This window comes from Parasteatoda tepidariorum, chromosome 7 (assembly GCF_982258835.1).
Source record: "Parasteatoda tepidariorum strain Cologne lab strain chromosome 7, Ptep-v5.0, whole genome shotgun sequence".
Taxonomy (NCBI): domain Eukaryota; kingdom Metazoa; phylum Arthropoda; class Arachnida; order Araneae; family Theridiidae; genus Parasteatoda; species Parasteatoda tepidariorum.
In genome coordinates, this window is record NC_141761.1 from 62823917 (window position 1) to 62851753 (window position 27837).

The window sequence follows — 27837 nt, forward strand, 5'->3', positions numbered from 1 at the left end:
TGAAAAGTGCGAATGCGAATCTGATTGGTGAAATATATTGACCTTTAAAAAACTCTATGATGAAGTTTCTATTCTCATGCGTGAAATTGAATATAAGAATCCTTTTCGTGTGCATTGTGAATGGCCCTTTATTTTTAGCTGCCTTTGCCATCTGCAAAGCTTTACCACTCATTAAATTCCTGTCAAGTTTTTTCGCATACAGTGAGAATGGCTTTTCATTTTTAGCAACCTTCAACATCTGCGTCAAGCCTTACCACTCATTAAATTCCAGTGCGGATATTACACTTTTAGCTGTAACCGGTTTATTCTTTGTTATGATATGCTAATTAAAAAAAATCTGAGTCTGAAGGAACTTAAAAAGAAATTATGGATTCAGGGGAAATTCTTGCAATGGATGCTACTTATGTGATATTATTTCTTATACCCATTTTCCTTTTACTCCTCTTTATAACCCTTTGGTTTTTAGCTTGGCATTCCGGACTATTTTTACCTATTGATATTAAAACTTGTAAATCACCGTTCAGCGAGTTGGAAATAGCATACAAATTTGTACGAGGATCTCACAAAGATAGCAGCCTTGTTTATGCAGAAGCTCATTCATTAGCTCCTCAGCTTCGATGCATTGGAGTTTATTACGATAATCCAAAAGAAGTAATATTTTTTTCTAGCTAATGATTAAATTGCATAAAATATGGTTTTGTTGAAATGTTGTTTCACTTTACTCTTTTTCTCCCTGAGCAATATCTATATGCTATGAATTTAATTTAAACGGACGGATTATAAAAACTAGTGTGTGTAATTGTTACAAGTATTTTTTAAGAGTCGAAATTTAATTATAAGTACAGTTAATTGTAATAAGTAAACTAGATTATGTGCTATTGTGTAATTATATTGTAGATGATATCATTTTAATTAAAACTTAGTAATAAGTTGTATTTGTGTTCAATCATAATAATCTCAAAAAAATTATAATATTAAGTTATAAATTACTTTTCCTGTGTCAAATGCACTTTTTTACTTGAACTATTGTTATATTTATTTTTTGCTAACATGGTAATTTAATTTGAATGTGAAAAAGAAGTCATGTGTTTCCTTATTATTCATAAATAAGGAATGTGGACTTTCCATTATTTGTTTGTAATTTAATTTGAATGTAAAAAAGAAGTCATGTGTTTCCTTATTATTCATAAATAAGGAATGAGGACTTTCCATTATTTGTTTGTATCTACTGAAATTTCTAAAGTGTCCAGCGGAACTGCTTAGTGTTTAACAGGAATAAATTTATAAAAAATGTTAAATGTAGTCTACCTAATTGTGTCTACAAGTTTTATCTTTTGAGTTTTTTTTCATTCGTTTATCGCAAGATCTTCCTGTTTTGTTTATCTTTTTAAATGTCAGGAATCAAAAACTCTTTACTATAAATGAAGTAAAACTTTATTAAGCAGCTCTAAACAGGCCCATTCCATGATTTGCTATACCAAGGGGGTAAAATTTCAAACTAACAAATTGATAAAAATAATGGCTCATTCTAATGTAAAAAAAGTTGAATTTTTCAAATTTGCTAATGATTTGGATCAAAAAAATTTATTAATACACTAAAATTTACTATTTTATTACACTATTTGTTTCACGATTTCTAATATGATTTGAACAGTCACCAATTTTTTTACTTTAAGATGATAAATATATTAATATTATTAAAACTGGAGTTAAAAAATAATGTTATGGAATGTTTCAAAGGTAAAACACATGGTCTATTTAATTAAAAAAAGTTTTTTAAATATGTTTACCAGTGGGAAAAGAAAAACACTTTTTGATAGTCACACACGTCACATTCACTTTAAAAAGTTAATATAAAACATTAATGTGTGTGAGTATTAACAAAAAAACTTAGTTTATAAATTAGTGTGCATCAAGATGGCTAAATCTATCAGGACTTTTTATTTTGTTACATATTTTACACTTTAAAATTAAATTTTAAAATGTCACACACGTCACATTGTGACGTGTGTGACAATTGTGATGTGTGTGATTTTCAATTTAAAAAGCTTACAAGAATACATTATTTTATATAAAACAGAGAATACTGAAAAATAGTTTTAAAATTTAATAAACCTACATCATTTGGCAACTATTTTTAAAAATGGCAACACCCTCACTCAACTTCTAGTAGCTATTTCGCAATTACTTTAAAGTTATTGCATTCACATTTTTTAAAGTTTTGCCTTTTAAAAAAGTATTTGTGAAAATGGCTGCACAAAATTATGTTTATAAATAATGGATATAAATTATGAATTTAAAATTGGCAACAGAAAATTATGAATTTAAAACTGGCAACACTAACTAGAACACTCACTAGAAATTCTAATTTTACCTGAGCACATGTTTAAATTATTCTCTAGCTACATACAAATTAAAGATTTTGATTAAATATTTTAAAAGTTTATTCATTTAAAGAAATTGGATTAAATTTGAGAGTTTTAAAATCATGGATGAAAAGAAACCAATGTCAGCAGCAGAAAGAAAAAGAAAATCCAGAGCTAAAAAGAAAGCAAGTGATCCTGAATACCAGACAAAAGAAAATAAAAGAATTGAAGCAATCAGAAAAAATAGGATACAGGGTATGAATGCACAACAAAAAAAAGCACATAAGCTTAATGCAGCAATGCGTAAGAGGAAAAGTAGAGCTAAAAAGAATGAAGATGATGTTGTAAAAAATGATGATTCTACAGAAATTAGCATTTCTAAATCTCCTTATAGAAAACCTCAAGCACTTGGAAAAGCTATTAAAAAAACTGTGAGAGCACTTCCTTTTTCTCCCAGAAAGCGTGAAGCAGTTGTACATGGACTTGCTAAATATGTTGGACTAAAAATAATCAATAAATTCGAAACACAGCTTCATGGCAACAGCTTAGCAGAAGAAACTGTAAATCAAATTAAAAATTTTTTCTTTCGTAGTGATGTTGTGTATACTATGCCTGGAATGAATGATGAGATTACTGTATATAATAGTGGTAGGAAAGTTAAGCTGAGGAAGTATTACTTAACAATGTATCTGAGAGAAGCCTATAGTTTATTTAAAATGGAGAATGATAACCTGGAAGTCGGATTTTCGAAGTTCTGCTTCCTAAGACCGCCAAACGTTTTGCTTTTGCATGAAACACCTGCAGATCAATGTAAGTGCAAGATTCATGAAAACTTTATTCTTAAGTTAAAGGCTTTGAAAATCAATTACAGCAACGAATGGTGGCAAAGTATCTTGTGTGATACAGAACAAAATTCACTTTGTTGGCAAGGCCAGTGCAATGAGTGCAAAGATGGCAGAAAGTTTCCAGAACAAGTTCTATCTGACAGGCAAAAACCTGTACAGTGGTATAATTGGAAAACACAGAAATGTGAAGAGAGGACAGTTCTAAAGAAAGTACTGGAAGAGGGCTGTGTAGAACAGCTAATTGATTTAGTATTGGAAGATTTTGGCAAAATGCGAGACCATACAAATATTAAGAGAATTCAAGCAAGTGAATTTCAAGCTGATCAAAAAGATAAAAGGAAACGAGTCTTGCAGATAGATTTTGCCATGTCATATTCAGCAGAATATCAGCATGAAGTACAATCCGCATTGTGGAGCAGAGCAAGTGTTACACTGTTCACAGCAGCAGTCATCTATGATAGTAAATGTCAAACATACTTAATATGTTCAGATGCACTTAATAAGGACAAAGATACCATATCATGCTTCTTGCTCCACTTGTATGAAAAGTTAGAGAAAAGAAAAGATTCAATTCAACCGGAAGTGGATGTTATATGGAGTGATGGGCCATCAAGCGAATTTAAGAATCGCTTTATGGTAAAATTACTAAAAGTGCTCTCTGCTAAATACTCTAGACCTTTCCGATGGAAGTATTTTGCCACTTCACATGGTAAAGGAATAGTGGATGGAATTGGTGGCTCTGCTAAATCTCTAGTTCGGCAGCGGGTTATGAGTTGCTGTGATAAAGCAATTGTAGTTCAGAGTGCACAAGATTTTGCTAACGTTGCTGCGGAACTAATGCTAAAGACTCAGGTATTTTATATATCGCAAGCAGAAATTACTGAAAAGTCAATTTCAATGTCACTATGGAATGAAGAAGTACTTCAAGTAACAGGCATCAAACAGATCCATGTAATTGAATGTTCCTCTGAAGGAAATATTAAACTTCTTAAGTCAGCACGAAGTAATGAATGTGAAACCTACAGTGAAGGAGATTGGGTGCTTGTGACTTATGACGCAGAAAAGTATCCTGGTGAAGTGAAAACTGTAAAAACAGAAGAAATTGAAGTCTCTTGTATGATTAGATCTGGAAAGTACTGGAAATGGCCAAGAAACCCTGACATTGCCCACTATACATTTGGCAATGTAATTGGAAAACTTGATCCTCCGATTCCAGCTACTTCACGTGGACAATTTTACTTTGAGAAACTATAAATTACAATATTCTTATTTAAAAATATGCTGCTAAACCTTATTTTACCTATTTTACTCAATTAATTTGTAAGTTTTTCCTATTACCTAAGTTTCATAATAAATAATTTTATAACTATTTGCATGTGTCACACACGTCACAATTGAAGTCACACACGTCACAAGCATTTTTATTTTTTAATTAAATATGCATGACTTGAAATAATAAAACAGTGATTGATAGAAATTATATGAAGTATCTATTACCCATTTAAATTAAAATAAATATTATATATCAATATAAATCACAGAAAAAATTTAATTTGCAGATCAACCTGAAAATTTTCCTTACAAAATCGTCACACACGTCACATGACTTTAAAGTCGTTTTCTATTTAAAGCAAAAACTAAAACTAAATGCTTTTTACACTAAAATGTCCTGTCACTCATGCATAACAAAACCATATTAACAAGCTTTTCCCATCAATTTTAGGAGAAGGTATTTTTATTGTAAAACATTGTAAAGTGACTCCAAATGTCACACACGTCACTATGGAATGGGCCAACATTCTATGTGTGATTACATTCCTTTTTCATTAAAGCAAAGCAAAACTTGTCTGTTAGATAACATAAACTTGTCTTCTTCTTTCTATCAATCATGAAACTGCCTTTTCCTTAAATTTAAACTAGTTTTTGAATTTTTCTAGTGATAGGTTCCTTTCTTTTCTAACGTTGAAACTAGTTTAATGCAACTTGAATGCTGTATTAAAGTTTTAATACTTTTATCAAATGAAATCAAAAATTATCTCATTTATTCATTTTGATTTTTAATAAGAAATTTACCAAATGACTTAATTTAACAAGGGGATTTTAAGGGATAATCAGTTTGAATGTGATCCAGGTTGTGTTTTTTTTTAAAAAAAAGGAAAAATTTATTTTATAAAGTGGAGAGTTCATTTGTTTTCAGAAACTTGTTTCGCAGAGGCATGAATGTTTCCTTTACAACAATTTAGCATTTGCCTATACTAAAGGTACTATGTTTCAAAGTGAACATTTCAAAGACTAATTATTGTTTTCGAAGATGCCTAGTATAAGTCTGAGCAGTGGTCTTTCTTGACTATAATAAAACTAAAGGGCTGTTTACATGGTCCAATTTCGTAAATCCGAGAAATCGGACGGATTTCTCTGTCCAAGAAATTGAATGATTCGTCGACGGTATCCAAGTTCTTGAATGTCACTGATTCGTTGCAAGAAAAACTTGCACATTGTTCATATTCAACATTATAAAAATAATGCTTATATAAGTTTAAAATTACTAAATAAATTCAAATAAAATTATAATAAACTGCAACAGATCAATTAAAATCCAAAAACCAAATCATAATAAACTGCAACAACACAAATAAACTGCAACAGATCAATTTATTTGCACTAAAATATATGAAAACAGACAACAAAATGGCATAATTTGCTGCCTGCTTGTTGACGTCACAAAACCTAAGACGCTGATTAGTTAAGGGAGCAAAAAATTGGATGGAAAGTAGAACATGCTCTACTATCGTCCAAGAAATTGGACCAAGTTCTTGGATGATTGTTTACACGATCCAAGCTCAAAGCAAAACAAGTTTCTATCAATCAATCTCTGTCCAAGAAATTGGATCGTCTAAACAGGCCTTTAGAGAGTCTTAATATGTTTTCAAACTATTTGTACCTAAATAAAGGCAAATTACAAAACTTAGCGAAATTTTTTAAATGTCATCATACAATATTTCTTTACCTTATTTTAAACCAATCAAAATGATATCAATACTCTCCTTTTTCGATTGCATTATTATCCCCTTAATTACTTATATCTTTTTAACTTTTATCCTGCTATGATTGAGAACTTATTTTGTTAATTTTTAAAGATGCAATTTTCCTTTTAAATGCTAAAGAGAAAACCCCCATGATTTAATGTATTCGACAACATTTATTGTTCAATATTATCTCTCAATTTATTTTTTTTACTTTATCAGGGTTGGCAGGTTTCTGCACATGTTCAACTCTTGCTCAAACCCTTAATTGAAACCAGCATGGCAACAACTCCTCTCTGCCAAATTTGTAGTAAAAACTCAGAAAATAACATAAAATTACTGACATATGATCGATAATGCTTAGAAAAAGCAAATGTTATAACAAAGATGCAATTACTATTGGATACCAGCAAATGATGTCATGCATTCCCTTATGCCACAATTCAGAAGCCAATCTGGCTCGTTACACTAGTTTGCCATTGCTTACGTATATTTAATTAAATCTGATCCAAAATTTGCTGTAGCATAATAATAAACCAAACCTAATTGCTGTTTACCAGCCAAGCACAACCACATGATTAGGTACTACTTTGTTATTTAAATTACATGCTTATGCCTTTTATATTCTTCTTTTTGATTTGTAAATACTCAATTGTTGAATTGTTGACTGTTGCCATGCAAATCATGGTTTGAAAAATAAAAAAAGAATCTATTTGAAAGTGGCTTCATTTAGTTATGTTAAGAGTTGATTAGACTAAAATTAGAGGCTTAGAGTTAATAAGACTGAAATCAGAGCCTAGGAATAAGATGGGCAGGGCGCTTCCTTTCAGAAAAGGACACTAATTTAATATCGTAAAAATTTATCAAATTGTGTAAAATTAAGTTATAACTGAATTTGATCCTCAACAATTTTTAAATTACCCTTACTATTTTATGTATATATTTCTGAAAGTAATTCTCACTTTTTATCAAAATTAGAGAAAAATTTGTAGTTCATAAAAAAAATTAATGGCATGCTTAAAGACAATCTCTGAGCATAATTTGTTTGAAAAGATAGTTAACTAAAAAAGATCATAATTGCTAAAACAACTTGAAAGCTTTTTTCTATAATTCAAATTCAAAATTATGATAAAAAGAAACATTTAAAATTGCATCTTTTTTTTCGAAAAAAAAAGTATTTGTTTAAAAAATAATTTTGCAATTTAAAATCACTTTAAAAATTCACAATAATACCCTTTCCCCCTTCTAATAAAGAAACTTATTCAAAGTTAAAAAGTCGAGAATAATCCTAACAAAGGAAATATTTGTAATAGTAATCAGAATTAAACCAATAAACACAGATAATTTTACCAGTGTGTAATTATTATTTGAACATTGAGTTATTTATTATTTTTTTCGATAGAACATGAGTAAAAAGGCAGTGTTTAAGGGATGACAGCTAAATTTTATAAAAAGGGCAAAGATGGTGCATTTATAGGGAACTAATTGCAGATAGGATGAGCTTTCTAAAAATGCTTAGGAAGAACACTTCTAAAATCTTGTATGTATATTTATTTTTATATTACTTCATTTCATATAAATATTTGATTTACTATTCTTTAAGCAAAATTATATACAGTGAACTCTCACTTATGCACCGGTGTAAGGGGCCAAGAGAAAGAGGCGCATAAGTGAAAAACTTCAATATTCTGAAACGCAACGTAAATTGCAGTGAGAATATGAATAAATATGCTTCTAAAGATTAAATGTTAATATTTATACTGTTTTGGTATATAGTAATATAATTATACAGAGAAAAAATTTAACATACCTTAAGACAATTTATTTCCTTACAAAATAATCTTAATACATGTTTGTATTTGTTTTTCCCGACTTATTTCAAAAACAGTTTCCTCCAGTTCAAATAAATGGGATAAGGGGGAGTTTCAGAAGCAAAATTAAATTGTAAATAGTCAGAAATAGTGTCTAAAGCTTCCAATACTGTTGTGTGATTTGGAGGAACTTTATCATCCTCCGTCAGTATCATCCACCACGTTCTCATCGTCCACAAGTTTTAGTTAGATATAAATGAACCCTTCTTCACAAAAATTTGAGTTTTATCAGAGGGGGTGAAACATCACATGATAAATTTCTAAGAAAAGTACTTGACGTCATAATATGCTACACAATAAGTTGTTCGATTACTAATGTCACTAAACAGATCACCTCCTTTTATTTACTTATAATGTCCATTTGACTGCAAGTAAGTGATCACGGTCTCTTTCATCTTCCGTATTCCAGGTGTCTTTTTTTTCCTCTAGAAAACAGCATGGGAGTAAAACTAACCTCTGGACAAGAGGAATGGTCATTTTCTTAAAGATGAATGGGCTTTCATTGTTGTTGGTGTAACAGATAAGACACCCTATTCAAAATTCCAGAAAGAATGTCTTTCCAGAAACAGCAAAAATGAAAAGATCACAGGGGGAAGCAAATTCGATAGGATCTAACAACATATATTTCTTTTCATCTGTAACAAGGATTGCTTATTTGCTTCATTTTTAATTTAAAAAATTTTTTTAAATAAGAAAACATATTTAAAGGATTAAAAAATTAAAATGTTAGCCTAAAATTTCGGCGCATAATTGAAACATTGACTTTTAGAGCGACGCATAAACGAAGGATGTTTATCATTATTTTCCTATCTAATGTACTGGGACCTATAAAAATCGTCGTATAAATGAAAAAGGTGCATAAAAGAGGTGGTGCATAAGTGAGAGGTCACTGTATTTTCAAACAATGCATTTAAAAGTTGTTTCAGTTACAAGAAGATCACAAAGCTAAAGCTTCTACTGCTGAGCAATTTTGATAAGGATCAATTCAGTTGCTTTGCTTAAGAAATTTCAGTCTTGTGATTAAACTTTTTTTACATTAAGTATTAATTATTATATCAAGTTTTTTACATTGATGAAATGGAGTTACATTTTTTAGATTACTTGCAACTGAAGGTTGATTAGAAGCGAATGTCATTTAGTATTTACTTAAACTATAAAGGGTATTTTTACTAGTTGTAATCACTTTTTGCCACTGGCAAAACAAAAATCATTTTTTGTCGGCCCAAAGCCACCCCTGTATGCGTCCCATGAGATGGACCAACATACCTCTACCCCAAATCAAGTTTTGGCTCTGTTCAAGATTTGTTTTTTAAAAATTTCCACAGAACATTTAAGAAGGAAAAGATCATAAATGGCAATTAAGATGGCCCGTCGAAAAAAATTGAATTATACAAATTAGTTTTTAATATGATAAAATTGAAAAGTTGACCAACTAACCCCAGTTTTCCCCATTAGTAAAAAGAGAAAAGTTTGTCAATGTGTTTGTCTTATAACTCTGAAATTGCTTTGCCCAAGGTCTTTTATTTTTTGCAAGGATCAGTTTTAGTCTCCAATCCTAAAAAAGGAATTTTTCTTATAGTTTTGGCATTGTTGTAAATTTTAGTGCAGATGGGTTTTTCTTATTTTTTATTGCTTACTATCCCATAAGTGGAAACCCTGCCTGCACGTGCTACAGATTATTACAGCATTTCCATAATATTTGTCATCTTGGTTTCCTTTTTGTTTTAAGAAACAAACAAACTAATGGATGAGAATTGCCTTGATTCTTTTTTTAAAACAGCTCAAAACTTGTTTCTAATAAAGTTAAAAGGCTGAATGAAGAGAACACTGCAAATTGCAAAAATTGAAGATTTTTTTTTCTGTTACTTGATTACAAGCATAGCTCTATTCTAGTATCATTACATAAAATTCTACTTAAATTTAAACAACATAAAATTTGAATGTATAAGAACCTTTTATTTGAAATTTTTTGCTACGTGTATGTTAGAGAAAGGTGAATTTTTACAATAATATTCCTAGGCTGACTGTTGGGACTGCAGAGGATTTTGAATTTATGAAACTAGTGCTGCAGATTCAATCCGTAAATTCTGATAACAGGCTAACGAGAATCAGGGGTGATTGTATTCCAGGTTTTTCATTTCACATTTCCATGTCTTGAAAGTAGGAGCAGGACTTGTTGTTTTTACATAAGGTCCATAAGTCTTTGATCGCAGACTTCCGTATATCAAAACTTAAAATCCGTTGAAATTTTTGTCACAATCTGAAATTTAAAGTAAGAGTTAAGAGCTCTGCAATCTAAAATTTCAATTTTGAAACTTTCTCTAAATCGTATTAATGAGACTGTCTATTTTCACCATTTTTTTTCTTTCATTTCACGATTTTCATGACCCGAAACTATTATATGCAGGGCTGATTGTGCTCCTAAAGAAATCCGGATTTTTCGCCAACAGTGATCCATAAGTTTACGGGGATTGAAGGTCCAGACGTTTCAAAAAATCATTGATCACAGTTTCCAGAAATCAGATTTTCAAAGGTGGAACTTAAAAACACAGTTTATTTTATTTGTTTGTAAGGGAGAGCCAGAGATAGACTTTCTAAGCTTATATTCATGATTAATATTAATTTTTTATCAGTAAAAAGTTGTTATAATCATAAACTCAAAAAAGAAAGACATATTTGTAAATTTTAATTACTTCTCCGGGTCATCATAGATATGTGTAAAATTTTAAATATATTTTAAGTATACTAAGAAATGTTGAGAAAAAGGAAAAAAAAACCTTGTTTAAATTTTTTTCTAATTTTTCAATTTAAAAGTTTTTTTTTTTTTTTTTTAACTCAAGAAATTTTCCTGAATTTGGACTTGGGATCACAATCACCCCTGTATATGTAAAATTATTTCGATTAATGAATAGTAAAAGATACGATTATAGATTATTCTTTTTTAAATTTACTAAAATTTCCCCGAAGAAAATTTTGTAGAAAAATAATTTTCCAAATAATGCATTCATTACATCCTAACCAGGGGGCATTACATACCTAATCTAGATTAAAACCTTGTGTTGGCCATCTTAAGTAATATAATTTTTTGGTGAAGAATACTTTCGAGAATGGTTATTTTTATTTCAATGAATTGAAATTTTAAAAACTTGTTTATTTTAATCTAATTATGTAAAATCATAAAAAAGGACATCAAATAATCAAAGAAATTTGGAATTATATTTACTTATTTAATTTTGTCAGTACAGTACAGAACCCGTTATCCGGAAACCAGAAAACCAAAAATCCGGAACGAAATTCAATACAATTTCCCCGCCATTATATAAAAAAAAATTTTTTTTTCCTCATAGGATTTTAGGATTTTTTTTTCTATTTTGAAAGATGTTTACCTTACCATCATTTTGGAAATAATCATTAGTGTATTACTTCATCGTTTTTTCTTCTTTTTAAGATTATTTTAAAGTTTTTTTTTTTTTAGTTGGGTTTAACAGTGAAAAAATACGGCTTTTTGTAGCGATTCAGAAAACCGGAAATTCAGTTATCCGGAATAGCGATGGTCCCGATCGTTCCGGATAATCGGTTCCCTACTGTATATGCTTTTCAGTTTTATGCATTTTTTATAAGTGTTAATTATTGTCGATATTTTTAATCCTTGACTTTTTATTAATAACTGGTGCTCAGTTATTATGTTATATAACCCCTTATTAATAGCTGCATATATTATATAGATGCATTAAGGATTCGAATTTCATTTTAAAAAGAGTACAAGTATGCATTATATATGTATCCACTTTCGCCATAGAGACTCTGAATTAATGTTCATTCAGAAACAAGAACTGATTGAAATTCATTCACAGTTAATGGGACTGAGGAAAAAGTTTACATTCAAAATAAAATAGTTAAAAGTAAAAATCATGCATTGTATGATACTCAAAAATCTATAACATTTTTAATCATTTTAGGTAGGTGATGATATAAGAAGATCTGTTGTTGGTGTTGTATTGAATGATGAAGGGAAGGAAGTTCCTGAAGAAGAAAGACAAAGAATGTCTGCCAAAGGCTTCCAAATCACAAAGTTCCCTGCAGTGGAATATGTGGTTTACACTGAATTTCCTCACTACAGTTTTCTGTCTGTTTTAATTGCTATAAACAAAGTTGTCCCTAAATTTTATGAATATCTTGAGGTAATTGATTCATGTTTATGTGTTGTAATGAATGATTAATTTGCTTTATCCATGATTATGAATTTGCTAGGTGTAACGCTTCTCACCAGTGGTAACGCTTCTCATTCCCCTGCCTTTGGTCCTGGGTTCTATCCTCAGACCAGGCAAGGTTGATTTTGCCTTTGATCCCTTGAGTGCTTCTATAAAATAAGTACAAAGCATACTTGGGGGCTCAGCTTTCAGCTAACTACCCAACCGGAACACCAGTTCCTGCATCCCAGAGCCCAAGGCCAAGAAAAGTGGGAGGGGCACAGTAGGCTTTGGACCTGTTTATTTTATTTTTAAGCTTATTTTCAGACATTAAAAATGAACTAGATATCAATTGTAAGTGTTGGTTTAAAGATTTTTTTTTACCCTTATTATGCAAGTGTTTTTATTAGTTATTCAATGTATGTGTGAATATATAAGACAGGCCAAGATTAGGTTTGTTATCAAAAGTATAAGCTAAGCTTTATTGTAGGGAGTAAAATACTTTTGTTGATTATGTTTTCTAGAAGTTATGTGCTGCTTTAATATTTTATTTTCTTGCTTAATTAAGTTTTTTTGTTTGTTTGGTAACTTTTGAAGATGACTTGGCGTGACTGGGCCATATAGAAAGAATAAATGTATAAGGGGCAAGCAATATTTTAAATTTCAATCCCGAAACTTAAAGAAAGACTCAAAAGAAGATTAAATTATGTAACAAAAGTTCTTCCCATAATGTTGTTTATTTCGCTTAATTATTCATGTTGTTAGTTTTGCGTAATGTTGTTTATTTAGCTAAAGTCCACTGTGGGCTGTTGTGCCAGGAAAGAAAGAAACCATATTGCTGTCATTTTGTACATTGCTAGTAACATATATAATAACAAGGGTCTGTCTAGGTTTTTTTTAAAAGGTACCTAATTTGTGAAAATTTAGAAATAGTTTGTGAAAATTATAAAATCAACACAGCATACACACAATATAATTTTAATTAGTATTTTACCAAGTACTCAGCACACTTAGCATATCGAAATAACAGTATACTGAGATAAAAAGAACAGATTTTTAATATTAACATGCTCAGACAAGTTTTACCATTGTACCGTTTTTCCTAAAGTTGAATTTATGAAAGTATTATTTTATCAAACCGTGAATTTGTGAAGGTACCGCTAAACGGTAGTAAATTTGCCCTGGACAGACCCCTGAATAAATACCTAGATTTTTATGAATTTTATTTAACTGTTAGGTTAAAATCTCAAATTAAAATTTAATATTTATTTATGTGAAATATCTAATTTTATATTGAACTTTTAAAGGTAATTTTTTAATAATTGTTTAATCAATCCAATTTTTTTAATTGATTTTTTTAAAAATATATAGTGGAATTTCAATCTGAATATTATAGTGAAATCTTTATTTTAATAGGAAAAAAAGCTTCAAGCGTATCCCTTAATTGAAATGTGTGATGGTGAGAAAATTGTGTACATTTCTCCATTATCCAAGCAAAGTGAATTCTTTGTTTATGAAGCTTTAGCTGAGAGTGAAGAGGAAATAACATCTGAGAAAACAGCAGATGATGAGGAAACTTCTGCCAAAGATCTAGAAGAGTTGCCAGATACTATAAGCTCAATCGACTCACTCATAGAAGGTGGTGGCTCGAAAGTTGAAGAGTTACCATCAAACGAGGAAGTTCTTGACAGTCTAGAAGAAAAGAACAAAACTAATAGCAATGGCTCAGATGCTAGCACAGAATCATTTGAAGAACTTCAACTTGATTCTTGAATTTATTTTCTCTCTTTCCCCCCATGTATTTTGTGAATATTTGTGCTTTCCAACAACTTTTGCTAGGCATTTGATAGTTTATTGCTGAAGAACTTCCTCTATTTGAATGTATTTGCACAATACTTAATATATGTATAACTTTATTATATTATGGACCTAGATTTCACTCACATTGCTAGTGATAAATATTCTGTTTTGTATTTTTAAGACCAAAAATTTGAAAATATATCAAAATTGATATATTTTGCATGCTTTATTTTGTATTGTAATTCAGTCTTCCTTTGTGGTTATTTTATTTGCTGTATATATGTATGCATAAATTAACCAAGAGTTATTTTTGTCGATTTTATTTTTAGCTTACTGTAAAGCAGCCTGATTAATTGTGCTGGCATTTGATGCAGGAACTTATATAAAACTGAAATGGTCAATTAAGATTTCCATTAAATTCCTACGTAAAATGTTAAAATTTATAAAGTTAATTAAAATATTAGTTATTAGTACCAGTAAGATTTTAAATAGATTTTTCCTCTTAATTTGTGTAAATAATATATTAAAATATTTTATTTATATTGGGATTTCAATGTCAAATTTTGTTTTAAATGTTCTGTTGAACATTTAGAATGAGGTCTAATCTAGATTTTTCTACTGATGACTTATTTTTGAGGATTATGCAAAGCATAGTTTTACAATATGTTTTTATTGTTAGACTGTATTTCATACATTTGGTACTTTTCATCATATGTTTTGAAATCTTATTTTTTGAGATGGTAAAATTTATTCAAAGCCCATTTTTGAGCATGGGAATTTATGTAAATTCAGTAAATTATCTTATATATACTAACAGATAAAATAGCTGAATTTTAAGATAAATAAATGTACGGAATTTTTGTAAGCAAATTTAAAGAATGTGTTTTACTAAATTAAATAACAGATTTTTTAATTTTATTTCCAGCATTATACTGTAACTGTTTGATAAAACCATAAAATAATGTTCTCGGTGTAATTTTAATGACTTATTACGAAAAAGCAGTTCAGATCTTGATAATCCAATCACAAAACATGCTAAATAATATATAACATAAATTTGTCATTTATCATAAATCACAAATACAACTTTTACTAAAATTTTTTGAAAATTAATTTGAATTCTGGAAAAAAGAATAATAAGAAGAATAAGTTTTTTTTTTGGTTTGAAAACTCAGATGATAAAGATTTTAGATAATTCATAATTTTTTTTTTTACCATAAGGAAATAAATATAATTTTTACAATGTTTATGTAGTTGTATATAAAAAAAATTTTTAAATATTCAGTTAAGCTATTAATTTTGTGCTTTGTTATTGTAATCATTATAAATTTTTTTTTTATTTAAATAAATTACGTTTTTATACATTCATGTATTTTTAGACAAGGGAAGGTGCTAAGCCCTAATTTAGTTAACTTTTTTTTTACAGTTGCTCATCTTAGCTTTAATCTTCTGAAAACAATCATCCTATTGTTAAAATCATTATACATTGATATAGTTAATTTATGGCAATGTTAAGCATATTTTGCTTGATCTTAATGTTAAGCTGATCTCATTTTTTCATTTTAGTGTATTTATTAACAATATATTTTTATGGCTTTTAATTATTTCCTTTTTTTGTATGATAATATATCAGTGATATCAACTATCAAGAGGTTGGGTATATGGAAATATTTTGAAAATTTATGAAAAATCTTAATTTTTTGTTTATAATTACTTTAATGTTTATAATTTTTTGGTACTATTTTTTATATTTCGGAATGTTTTTTTTTTTCCCTTCCTAATTTGGAAACAAATCCTTATTTTTCCACAGGAGAACAAATTTATTTCTCCTTTTTTAATTAAGTTGGAACTATTTTTTTGATACTTTTATAAAATCTTCATTAAGGTTTTTTTCATTTTGTTTACATTGCTTTTAAAATTTCTAATGTCACTAACTCCATTACTTCAGAAAACAACAAGGTGAACAGAAAACATGAACTACATGATAATGAAAAACACACTAAAGGTTGAGATCTCAGATAAATTAAGCTAAGTTATATTTAAATTGGTTTGCATGTTTGGTAATTGCCATTTTTAATATTTATAGTTTATTAGTTCAATATTCTGAAAATATTTTACATGTGTTCATGTAACTGCTCTTGTAGGTTTGCATTGTTTATGTAAACTAGGATTAAATGATCCTGGGGCAATGATCCTCTTTTTGCATCAAATGATGATCCTCTTTTCTGCATCAGATTTTATTTACAACACCATCATTTTAATTTTTTAACTTGAGTATGGAGTATCGCTGATAAATGTTTCTTTTGCTATTAAAACTACAATAATTTATCATGTATATCAGGGCGTGAAATTTCCAATCACCATTGGCGACTGAATATTTAGAGCTGGCATGTAAGTTCTGTCTTAAAAAATATTTCTTATTAAACTAGCATAATTTTTTCAGAGTTAATGTTTATATGCTATAAATTGGTGCAAATTTGGAAAAACATTGATATTGCATGATTTGAAATTCCTTAAAATAATTTACTCAGAATTTCTTAAAATACCCCTTATCAGAGTTTGATCTTAAAACTGCGATTCGACACTTAAATAGTATTTAAATGCCGAAAGGCAGTGGTATATAAAGATGAAGTGTTAGGAGGATGCTATACTGTGAAGAAATCTTTTATGACAAATTCTATTTATCTTTACATTAGTAATTCAAAATCTTTATAAAAGTAAATCTTTTTAAAAGTATGGAAAAAGTGAGTTCATGTAAACCGTAAATAAGCCATGAAGTTTTAATTTCTTTTTTTCTTCAAGATATCAAAATGGATTATGCAATAGGAAAGTACTCATTCCTTAATTTCTTTGCATTTTGATATTTTGAAGGAAAAAAATTAAAACTTCATGATTGGTTTACATGAACTCACTATCAAATGGATTATGCAATAGGGAAGTACTCATTCCTTAATTTCTCTGCATTTTGATATTTTGAAGAAAAAAAATTTAAAACTTCATGATTGGTTTACATGAACTCACTTTTTTACTTTATATTTTAAATTGCTAAACAGAATTTTTCACGAAAAGTTCATGATGTATCTTGATGTTGGAACCGTTGAAACTTTATGCCAACCTTATTTTAATTAAAAAAAATATGTAATTTAAATTAAAACACTGCATTAAATATGTTTGAAATTTTATACATTTTTCTGGTTTTAGTCACTAAAATGTTCTTCATACTACATTGTGTTAGCATTTTAAAAATAGCTCATACTGTTTATGAAAAAGTATCAGGTAAACTATAAAATTGAAATTACATGCCCTGTAACATATGGTTAAAATGCCTTCTATTTCTGTTATATGGACTATTTGCCAATATCTTAACAAAAGTGTAATTTTTGCTGAGTATGTGCATTGTTTTAATTGTTCTATTTGATGGTTATTGTGGACCTGTGAGTAAAATTGTTTGCATAATAATATTTGCATTTATGAGTTAAACTTTATTATTTTCAGTTCTCAATATTTTTGAAACAATTTACTTTGCATTTTTGCTTATTCTGTGAACGATAATATTTCCTTGGTTTTTGTATTTCTGTTTTAAATTGTGTCACAGTTAATTTGCATTATGCAAAATAGTAATTCTACTGCAACAAATTCAAATGCAATTTCTACTTGGAAGGCTTCATTCCATTTACATTTATTTATCATTTTTTTTTGTAAGAATTGCAACTCCTTTTTATAGGCCTATTTTTAAATTTTTTCTTCACTTTTTTAAAATGATCAGTTTAATTTTTCCGATTTCTTAATATAATTTTCGTTAATCATAAAAATTGTGATGACTCTTTGTTAAGTCATAGTTGATATTGGTACGTGCAAGCTATATGTGGTATATTAAATGTACACTATTTCATCAATAAAATTATATCAGTATATCTCTGCCTTACAGAGTTTTTTTCTTTAGATATTTAATACAACCTGTTATGGTGTTTTATTACTTATAGCTATTGTAATAGTAACTAGTTTAAACACAAAGCTAAAAAATATTAATGATAATAAAATTAAAAAGTAGACTAAGAAAAGGAGAATATTTAGTTTTGTGAGACCTAAAGTGTAGGATGCATTGCTTTCCTAATAGTTTTGTCAGCATCTAAAATTCCCTTCAGTTTCTAGAAAGTGATGCACCCTATGTAATATGTCTGACAAGGATAATTATTTCCTCACATTTTTATCTACTTGAAAATAATTTTAATATTCATTTTATAGTAATATTTTGTTTCAAAATTTTTAAACTTCCCGTCTTTCCGTTTACAACATGCCTTCATGTTCAATTTAAATCCGATAGGTGGTTAGGGCTCTAAATGGTTTTTATGCACCTAGGTCTGAGTATTAACTTCAAACGTATCTTGATAGTGATATCGCCGATTTTCAAAAACTTTATTTAATTTTTGTTTCACCAGTAATAATGTATATTTTAACTCAGATTTTTTTTTTAAGTATAAATTTATTTTTCTATAAAAATTATTTAATTCAAAGCGTCAAATTTGTGGACATTTTTTTAAATAAAATCTTATTTTAAGAAAGTAGAAAATTGATTTTTTTTTTCAGATTAAGTAATTCCTCAAAAAAAAAGTTACCTCAAAAATGGCCATTTTAATGTGTAGGAAAAAAATAATTGTTTCCATAAAGAAAAGTAAACCATAAAAGCTGATTTTCTTTTTCTTTTTTAAGAGTAATCTTACAATACAGACTGTCCAAATGCCAGGTGTCTCAAATATGACTAACATTTTGAGGAATCTATTGAAGAAGATAATTTATCAAAAAACAAGGTGACTTTGTGATGCACATGCTTTCTAGTGATAAATGTCTTCTAGCATTAGTTAGAATAAACGTAATAGTTGGGTAACTTATTTCCAGTCTCGGGAATATTATTAGATTGTGAAATAGCCGTCACTTCCGACGTATTTGTTCTGTGTTGATCTACTAAAATTTTCATTAGATTTTTTTTTGTTTTTTGTCTGCGCTGAAGCTGGTCTAATTTCAACGGGAGTATATGTTTAAGATATTGATTTGATAAATTGATATTCGGATTCGTTTTGTTGATTATCGGAATTCATTGATATTATATTTTTGCATTATTATCTTAAATTTTCAAGAAACATTTTATAAACTGAGTGCGCAATTATAAGGCATATTTTTGAAATGTAATTAAATAATTAGGTTTTCCAATTGCAATGCATCATATATTTCATTCATCGAAATTCGGCCATATTGAACTAAAGAGAACATGACACCCCTCTCAAAATGATCATCTTTTAATTTTCTAGTCCCGCAGTGGACTGATCGTCAGTGTGCGGGTGGGTGACCTCTTGGATCAGTCTGCGTAGGGACCGAGGGTGTGCGGTATTGGTCTTCGTTAAACTGTTCTACCGTAAAGTGCTCGACTTCGCGTGCAGATCGTCGGGCTATCGAAGCGGGGGTGCCATCTCCTCTGCAGAGGATCAAAATTGTGATGGCATGTCTTCGGATAATCCTCAGGGATGTTTCCCAGACCGTCGCCAATAGCCCATTGTGCAGCTCTAGTGCGACGTAAATGAACAACAACAGCAAGTGATCTTTTGAAGTTTAAAGACCCTCGAAGCATCTTAACAATGCCCTGTAAACTTAGAACTGTTCTGCTCAAAAATTTGAAAATGGAATGAGAACTTTTCCACCATACGCAAGCTGCAATATCTCAGCATCTTCGGAACACATCCTGGAGTGCCTCAGCATTACTGTGGAGGATCTATTTTTAAAAACATTAATCAAAACCTCAAAGTTAATGGAGCGTCTGCACAGTTTGAAGAACCTGGTTTCGAATCTAAACCATGGGAATTAGTCCCACCACCACCACCTTATATCAAAATTAATTGCATGTGAACATCCTAGTAATGAGTCTAATGCAAAACGTTAACAATCAAATCAGAAATGTTTAAAAGTTTTATAAGATCGAAGCATAACTTAAAAATCAATTTATTAAACTTCAGAACTAGTTTAAAACAAGCATAAACATTTCATGACCGTAACTTTACATTTTTCGGTGTCACATATGCCAAAACGCAGCGGCGGGGAACTTGGATTAAATTCTTCCTATTGTGATCTGAAATAGAAAATTTGAAACTTAAAAGTGTTAATTACAATGAAAGTTACATATTTTTTAATCATGCACTGAAATTGAAAACATGTTTAATAAACACAGGGATGCCAACTGCTCCCATTTAGAAAAAAAGATTTTATAAAGTAGTAGAGAATTAAAAACAAATCTTGCAGAACTTGGATTAATTTTTTTCCCAAACTTAAACGTTCACCACGAGATAACTTGATTAAGTGGCGTTTTATATGAACTACAGGATTATTTATATTTAGTGGTGGGAAAAATAACATAAAATCAAATTTATTGAACCAAGAATCCCATATAAAAACGTACATTTTTCTAACACTGGAAAAAAAAAATTTCTACAAAGAGGAGCAAATTGGCATCTCTGTAAACATTGATAGAGTAAAAACAACGTAAGAACACACATTAGTAATTAAATCGAATTTTACTAAGGGGATTTTCACAAATTACTCTTATGTAATAAGTTAAAAGAGCAAGAGATAAACCGATAACACGTGGGTTCCATGCATTTAAATAATTGTCACTTTTGGCGATCGAAATGGGCTACAGGTGGCGCAAAGCAGAATTCTTACCTACGAGTAATACTGAAATTATGATGATAAAAAACCAGTCAATTTGTCAGGCGAAGCAGGAAGGCTCAACTTTTTAAATCTTGAAAAGTAACTGGCTTGTCTTAGTTGTCCTTGATTTTTAATTTAACACTTTTGTCTGGTTCTAGCTTCTTTAATTTCAAAAATTTTCAAGCACATTTTCAGCTGAGAGAACAAAAGTTACCATGTAGTTTGCTTAGTCATGGTGTAAAATGCTCCCAGCGTCCTTAATTTGATAAATTTTTACTTCAACAAGCATTTATTTCTCAAGAAATAATTTTTCCCAATTTTCAAAATAATTTTTAGTTTAGTGTACAAAATATGCCAATTTGGTTCAGTAGTAGGTGTGTAATTTTTTTAAAAAATTTAATAGCTTCTTCGTTTATTGCTATTGTACCTTTATTTTTAAAAAATGTCTTCACAACAACCATTTTTCCGAATTTTTGAACTTATTTAAACTTGAGAATGTGAAATTATTATTTCTTATGCACCACGTAAAAATGTTTTAAAAGGATATAATTACATTTTTCAATAAATCTAGAAAATCTTATTTTCGAAATAGGTTTGTTGAACAAAAAATTTCGAAAATTTAAAAGGGCACTTCTAGCGACACCAGAAGATGAATTATAATGATTTTAAAAATGAAGAAATATATATTTTTAAAAAAAATTGCATTTTTCTGAAGAAATTCCCTGGAAAAAAAAGTACTGATGACCCAGAAAACAATGTACCATTTCAAAACACTTTACATGATATTTAAGTAAATCCAGTTATAGATTTTTCACACAAATTTGGTAAAAATCTGGCTGACTTATTTTTAAATTTGTATTTTTCAGGAAAAATGCCATTGTGGCTAAAAATTTTAGATTTAAAAGTGCAAGAAGATTTTCAAAATTGTAGTTGAGCCATTATTTTTCCTAATCATCACGTATTTTTTTAAAAATACATTTTCCATATTTTTGAATGGCAACAACAGCTGAATCATGAATTCAACTTGATCATAGAAATCTTTATCTCCGAATAAAAAAATTTTGCAAAAAATAAATTAAGAAAAAGGTTGGAGTTAGTGCTTTTGAATTTATTAAAGCGTTGTTCGTCATTCAGTTTTATTTTACATACTTCTAACTCGTTTGCATCGTTTTATAGAAATTTATTACATCTTCTGTAAGTTCAAATTTTCTTTTGTGTTCTTATCAGCTTTTTAAGCTGTGCATGGAATATTCAAATCAGGATATTTGTAAAAAAGAAATAATGATTGGAAATGGAATGCATTTTAAAATATCAAAGGAGAAGGATCTTAAAATATATCTAACAGATAAAGAGGATTAACTTCAAAGAAAAAGTTGAATGTTAAATTGAACAGAACATTGTTGTTAATCAGAGTTCGGAGTTTCCGGCACTTCCGGCACTGATGCTATCCTCAAAATATCTTTAATTTCGAAGCTACCACCCTTCATGAACACGAAGCAAGATTGCGGCTTGCTCTTTAAAGCTTGGATTATATGAAAATATATTCCAAGATATGTAAATTTTCTGAAAAATTAAAATCTGATGTCAGCTTAATTTTTTTCCTTTTTTTTACGCCAGAAAAGAGCACATATGAAATTCCTGACAAAGATCTTAGGGGAATTCGACCTTAAAAAATGTACATAAATTTACATAATTTTCTTTAATTATTTACTTATTAAGTTATTTGTTTAGTTATTTATTTATTATTTTATAAATAAATAAATAGGTAAAATATGGCAAAAAGTCAAATGATTTTTGAGGAGACTGTTATGTTGATCAAAACTGCATAAATTAATTTATATATGAATCACGCTAAATGTAAATAAAAACTGGGAAATGCATTTTTTTAGATTATGCCATATGATTACAATAAAATTCACTCAATACTAATAAACAAAGTACAAAACTGATGAATAATTAAAATAAGTGAGGTTTAGTAAAACACCATGTAAAATAGAACCAAGAAACGATGTCAAATTTGTAATGGTTAACCTTTAACTCATGGTTAACCTTTTTATTTTTATTAAACATATTTTTCATATTTTTTTCATTATTTTGCATTAATTTAGGTCAAAATAAGTTTGAAATATTATATTTAGCATTTTAATAATTTCTAGTTATGAAATACACCATGAAACACCGGTGTTTTTTCTGTGTTAAAAGCAAAATCTTAGAAACACAGCTCGCTTCCAAACAATAATTTTTCAAATTTGCATTTAATTGCAGTTATTTAGATCCAAGAGAAAAAATTATTCATCATTGAAATTTCTTTAATTTTCAAAATCACCTATTGATAAATTTTTGAATATAAATGAATTTTTTTTTCAAACTACTTCTTTTGGATTTTATATTTTAGTACAAATATAATTCCGATAATCTATTTTTTTTTAGTAACTATAAGACTGTTTTTTATAACAAAGAAATGCCAAAACATACTTTTACTGGTAATTAGAGAGTCATTAAAAAATATATAAAAGGGTCATCAGTGTCCATCTGCGTTAAAGGTTTAAAGTAATTTGCGGTTTTAAATTAAATTGAAAATCTTGAACAAAAATTTAAACTGTGATAGTTCAAAAGATAAATAGTTCAACAGTCTACAAAAGTTATGGTTAACTTTGTGAATTCATGCTGCTAAAGCTATTAGATTTACATGCATATGAAGAAGCTATAAATATAGTTTACTCTCGATTTGCTAATATATTCTTCCTAAAATAGTAAGCTATTTTAACTATGTTGTTTTTTCTAATGCCACTTCCCAATACCAGCAAGTCTGCTTGGTGAAACCAAGCGAATTTAAGACAGAGGGTGCGTTTCTTTTATTTTAGTTGCGCCATCTATTGCCAAGAATACTACTTCAGCTACACACACGTCACAGCTCGTTTATAGGGCTGATCACTTCATACATTCATTCATTCATCCTCAGATCGTAATTTTTGACGTGTATCATGGAACGATCAATCCTCAATTCAGTACTCCCATTGGTAGATATTTGTTATAGAAGAATGGAGGACTTTGTGAGCAGAAAGATTTAACATGTACCGGTCACCATTTACTACAAGGGCAGGCAGGAATCGAACTCAAGACCTCTTGAATACGAGCCCAACGCTTTATCAACCCAGACTATCCCGGCATTTTAACTATTTAAAAAAATGTGAATAATCAAATTACCAATTTCGAATTCCTCCATAAAATCCACCTGGCCATCGACCAGCACGGAATCCTCTCGCTGAATTGCCACCTCTTACACCTTGTTCTTCTTCAGTTGGGAATCTTATTCCACTAGGTCCTCCTGATACGGATCCCCGTCCGCCAGTTCCTCCCCTGACACCGCCACTCGTTTGACGATTTCTTTGTGCTTCTACGGAACATCCATAAAATGCCAAGGAGCAAACAATTAGAAAGGCAATTGCTTTATTCATGACGGATCTAGAGAAAATGGATAAAATAATTGAAACAATGACTTAAAACTAAAAAAGTTGTACGACCACTAATCCTCAGATCGTAATTTTTGATCTGTACCAGAGAACGATCAATCTCCAATTCAGTACCCCCCGGAGGTATTGATTTGTTATGAGAAGTTGGAAAACTTTGTGACCCGACAGATTTAACGTGTATCAGTAACCATTTACTACACGGGGAGTTTTCGGTCTGCGAAGATCGAAATCACAACCTCTTAGACATGGTCCAACGTCCTACCAACCAGGATATCTCGGCCTCAATTAAAGGTCGTACAGCCGCTATGTGAATTGGCCATATAATATAAAGTAATAAAATATAAAGTAATTAGATAAAATATAAAGTAATTAAAAAAGTATGTAAGGGTATTTTACTTAAGGATATTGACAATTTCTGAGTTTTTTTTTGAGAATATTAGCGTTATTTTTATTTTTAATTAAGACCATAATAAATTGATAACATCGCAGCAAAAATTAACATGCATAGCATTGAATTAATGTCTTCGTGAGAAAAAAAAGTTCATCACTTAAAAAGAGTTGAAATTTTTTTTTAAAACTTTATGTTCTTTTTTATGAGTATTAATTTATAACAACAGGATTTAATTTGGTTTTAGAGAAAGGTTTCCTAAAATATTTTAGTTGTGAGATAATATCAGCTAATAATTTCAATTTTCTTAAACTGTATTGTGATTGCAACTTGGAACAGTAAGGCATACTGTAACTTGCCACATGTTTCAAGGTACAGCAAAGGCATAGTTTTTAATTCTTTTACTGCAATGGAATGTGTTTAAATGAGTTGTAATCTTTTAAATACAAGAAATTCTAAAAATATATTCCAGTTCAATGTATTAATGTAATGTTTTTATAATTTATTTTAGTTTTCATGTTCTGAATTTGTTTTATGACATAAAATTTTAACAGCTGAATTTACCAACAAGTAACTTTTGATTGACCTAAAATTTAACCTAAGACTTCGAATTGTAATATACAATTTTTTACACTATTTTAAAGGATGTAATTTTACATGGAAAAAATGCAGAAATTTAGCGAAATAGTTCCTGAAAAATCGAATTTTAAAAATCTTCTTTAAAATTTGATTTCTCAGGGACAATCGATTTCGCTCAAATTTTGTATTTTGCCATGTAAAATTGCATTCATGCAAATCAAAATTTTTTCGACCATTTGTAATTTAAATTATAAAAAATAATAAATATTTACTAAAAGTTATTTTTTACATGGAATTATCTTTGGATAAATGAATTTTATAATTGTGTGTAAAAAATTTTCAATTCGCTTAAAAAGTTCTAGAGATACGGCAAAATACACAGAAAAAAATGAAAGTTACTTTAAGGGGTTCTTTCTCCTGACCAAACTATGGGGACCATATTTCCTAGATTGCGGCTACCCCCTATATTTTGGGTGTCAGAAACCCGAATCCGTAGCGAAAAAGGTATGTTTATTCGGAGGAAGTGCATTTTTGTGTCTGATTTCGTAACTTAAAATATCGTCTGAACCAATTAATTAGCATATTTAAAGTTACCCCTTCAAACCATTAAGATTAAGACCTAGAACCTAGACATTAGATCAAAAGTTATTCAGGATGGTCCGTTTATTTTTTGGCGCATTGTTCTTTGCAAAATCATCCTGGTTGGAGGCAAGATTATTATTATTACTATTATTATTATATTATTATTTTTTAAATATGTTACGAAATGGTGAAATTTTGAGAACTGGTATTAAATAAATTGCTGACTTGTGTTCCATCTAGCAAAAATATTTGTAGAACAATAAATGGGTCTAAATGTTTGCATTTTCGAAGCAAATCAAAGTCGTGACAGGGTCACCTCGCTTTACAGTACACATTGTTCGATTGGATTATTCTTGATGGCTAAGCATTCGCTTAATGAGACCGATCGATGTATATTGACTATAGCGGGTCCCGCAGTGGACTGATCGTTAAGACACGGTTCCCAGCAGATTACCGAAGCCAAGTATCACTGGCTACGGTAAAAGAGCGGGTGGGTGACCACTTGGATCAGTCTGCGTAGGGACCGAGGGTGTTCGGGATTGGTCCTCGTTAAACTGTTATACCGTAAAGTGCTCGACTTCGCGTGCAGGTCGTCGGGCTACCGATGCGGGGATGCCATCCTCCCTGCAGAGGATCAAAATTGTGATGGCATGTCTTCGGATCATCCTCAGGGGTGTCTCCCAGACCGTCGCCAATAGCCCATCGTGATGCTCTAGTGCGACGTAAATTAACTACAACAACGACTATAGCGGCTTTATTTATAACTGTTCCTGCCTCACGCTATTATGAAATATTTTTTGCAGTTGCATGAAAATTGCACATGGGATGAAGTGTCAAAACGAGAAATATTTTACTTGTTTATGCAAAGTACTCACAAATAAGGATAATCATCCACGAAACTAAGTTTATTCCAATACTTTAAAGAGTGTTACACTTTATTATGAAAATCGAGCTCTTACGGAGTTAAATATTTAGTGGCATCTTTCAGATGTTCAGTGTGTATGGGTAGAAAAAGAATCTATAAAATAAAGCTTAGTTCTTCTGGAACAGTATCGTAAAAAAAAGCATGGTACTATTAATGTTTTATAATCAATGCGTTAACTTAAAAAAGACAATAATCTAACACAATCTCTTTAAATCATGCCATTTGAATGAAAAAACCCAATAACTGATATACTTTGCGAACTGTAAAATGAAAAACGCACTACTTACCTGCTTCCATAAAGGTAACTGTTTCCACTTTCACTGCTTGAACTTCCCTTTCCTGCTTTGAGTGACAAATGATGAGACCAACGGAAGTCAAGGTTAGCAAGAATTGAAAGAAAAGCCGACGTCATTAAATCCTGTGGTTGATAACGATTTTCATGCAATATAAAGTGGTTAAACCGGTAAGTTTCATCAAATTGATATTTAAACGTTTTCCCTAAACATTCAGAGTCGCCAAAAAGTTTACCTAATTATCCATATGTGTCTATCTTCTCTTTTGTTTTCGAAGTCACGAACTAAGCATATTTAGTCACTCTCTTTTTATTTGTCGTTTCATTCGCTACATCCTATGTTACCTCTAACTTTCATCTTCCACGTAATATTAATACATAGCAAGTGGAAAAAAAAATAAGTAAAAAACTACTGGATTGATTTAAAATTTTGGGTCAAATTAAAAAACATAGAAAATCGTTTCATAGACCAAATCATACAGACGGATAAATAATCGGTGAAAAAAAAAACTAGAAAACTACTAAATCAATCTTCACTTTTTGGATTAAATTACTAATCAGACATTTATTTCATAGACCAGACTCTCAAATACTGGAGAATTAATAAATAGCAGGAGAAAAATACATAGAAAACTACTGAATCATTAGCACTTTTAGATTAAATTACAAATCATAGAAATTTATTTCATAGACTACACCAAAAACTGGAGGATTAATAAATATAACAGGGGACAAGCAAGTAAAAAACTATTCGATCCAGTTAAAAATCTCAGAAATTTATTAGAAAGACCAGACTTCAAATGCTGA

At 29.7% G+C, this 27837-nt stretch overlaps 2 protein-coding genes across 2 annotated transcripts; one reads left to right on the forward strand and one right to left on the reverse strand.

Annotated features, from left to right (window-relative positions):
* The first annotated feature begins 263 nt into the window (after positions 1 to 263).
* On the forward strand, positions 264 to 15866 carry LOC107451576 (testis-expressed protein 264 homolog). Its single transcript, XM_016067722.4, has 3 exons — positions 264 to 651; positions 12065 to 12286; positions 13712 to 15866. The coding sequence occupies exons 1-3, from the start codon at positions 367 to 369 to the stop codon at positions 14066 to 14068; spliced, it is 864 nt and encodes a 287-aa protein (XP_015923208.1). The 5' UTR covers positions 264 to 366; the 3' UTR covers positions 14069 to 15866.
* A 4204-nt stretch (positions 15867 to 20070) lies between these two features.
* On the reverse strand, positions 20071 to 27181 carry LOC107451559 (uncharacterized). The gene is made up of 3 exons (XM_087167937.1): positions 27026 to 27181; positions 23999 to 24256; positions 20071 to 20213 (listed from the first exon to the last, which is right to left on the reverse strand). Coding segments are annotated over exons 1-3 (384 nt in total). The 5' UTR covers positions 27151 to 27181; the 3' UTR covers positions 20071 to 20212.
* Positions 27182 to 27837: the final 656 nt, after the last annotated feature.

What these genes read in the sequence shown, in the direction of transcription:
- LOC107451576 (XM_016067722.4), top strand. Translation starts at nt 367, where the DNA reads ATGGATTCAGGGGAAATTCTTGCAATGGATGCTACTTATGTGATATTA. An exon ending in ATTACGATAATCCAAAAGAA is followed by an intron (nt 652 to 12,064) that starts GTAATATTTTTT and finishes TAATCATTTTAG; the next exon opens with GTAGGTGATGATATAAGAAG. An exon ending in AATTTTATGAATATCTTGAG is followed by an intron (nt 12,287 to 13,711) that starts GTAATTGATTCA and finishes TTATTTTAATAG; the next exon opens with GAAAAAAAGCTTCAAGCGTA.
- LOC107451559 (XM_087167937.1), bottom strand. Translation starts at nt 27,150, where the DNA reads ATGACGTCGGCTTTTCTTTCAATTCTTGCTAACCTTGACTTCCGTTGG. An exon ending in AGTTACCTTTATGGAAGCAG is followed by an intron (nt 24,257 to 27,025) that starts GTAAGTAGTGCG and finishes CATTTTCTCTAG; the next exon opens with ATCCGTCATGAATAAAGCAA.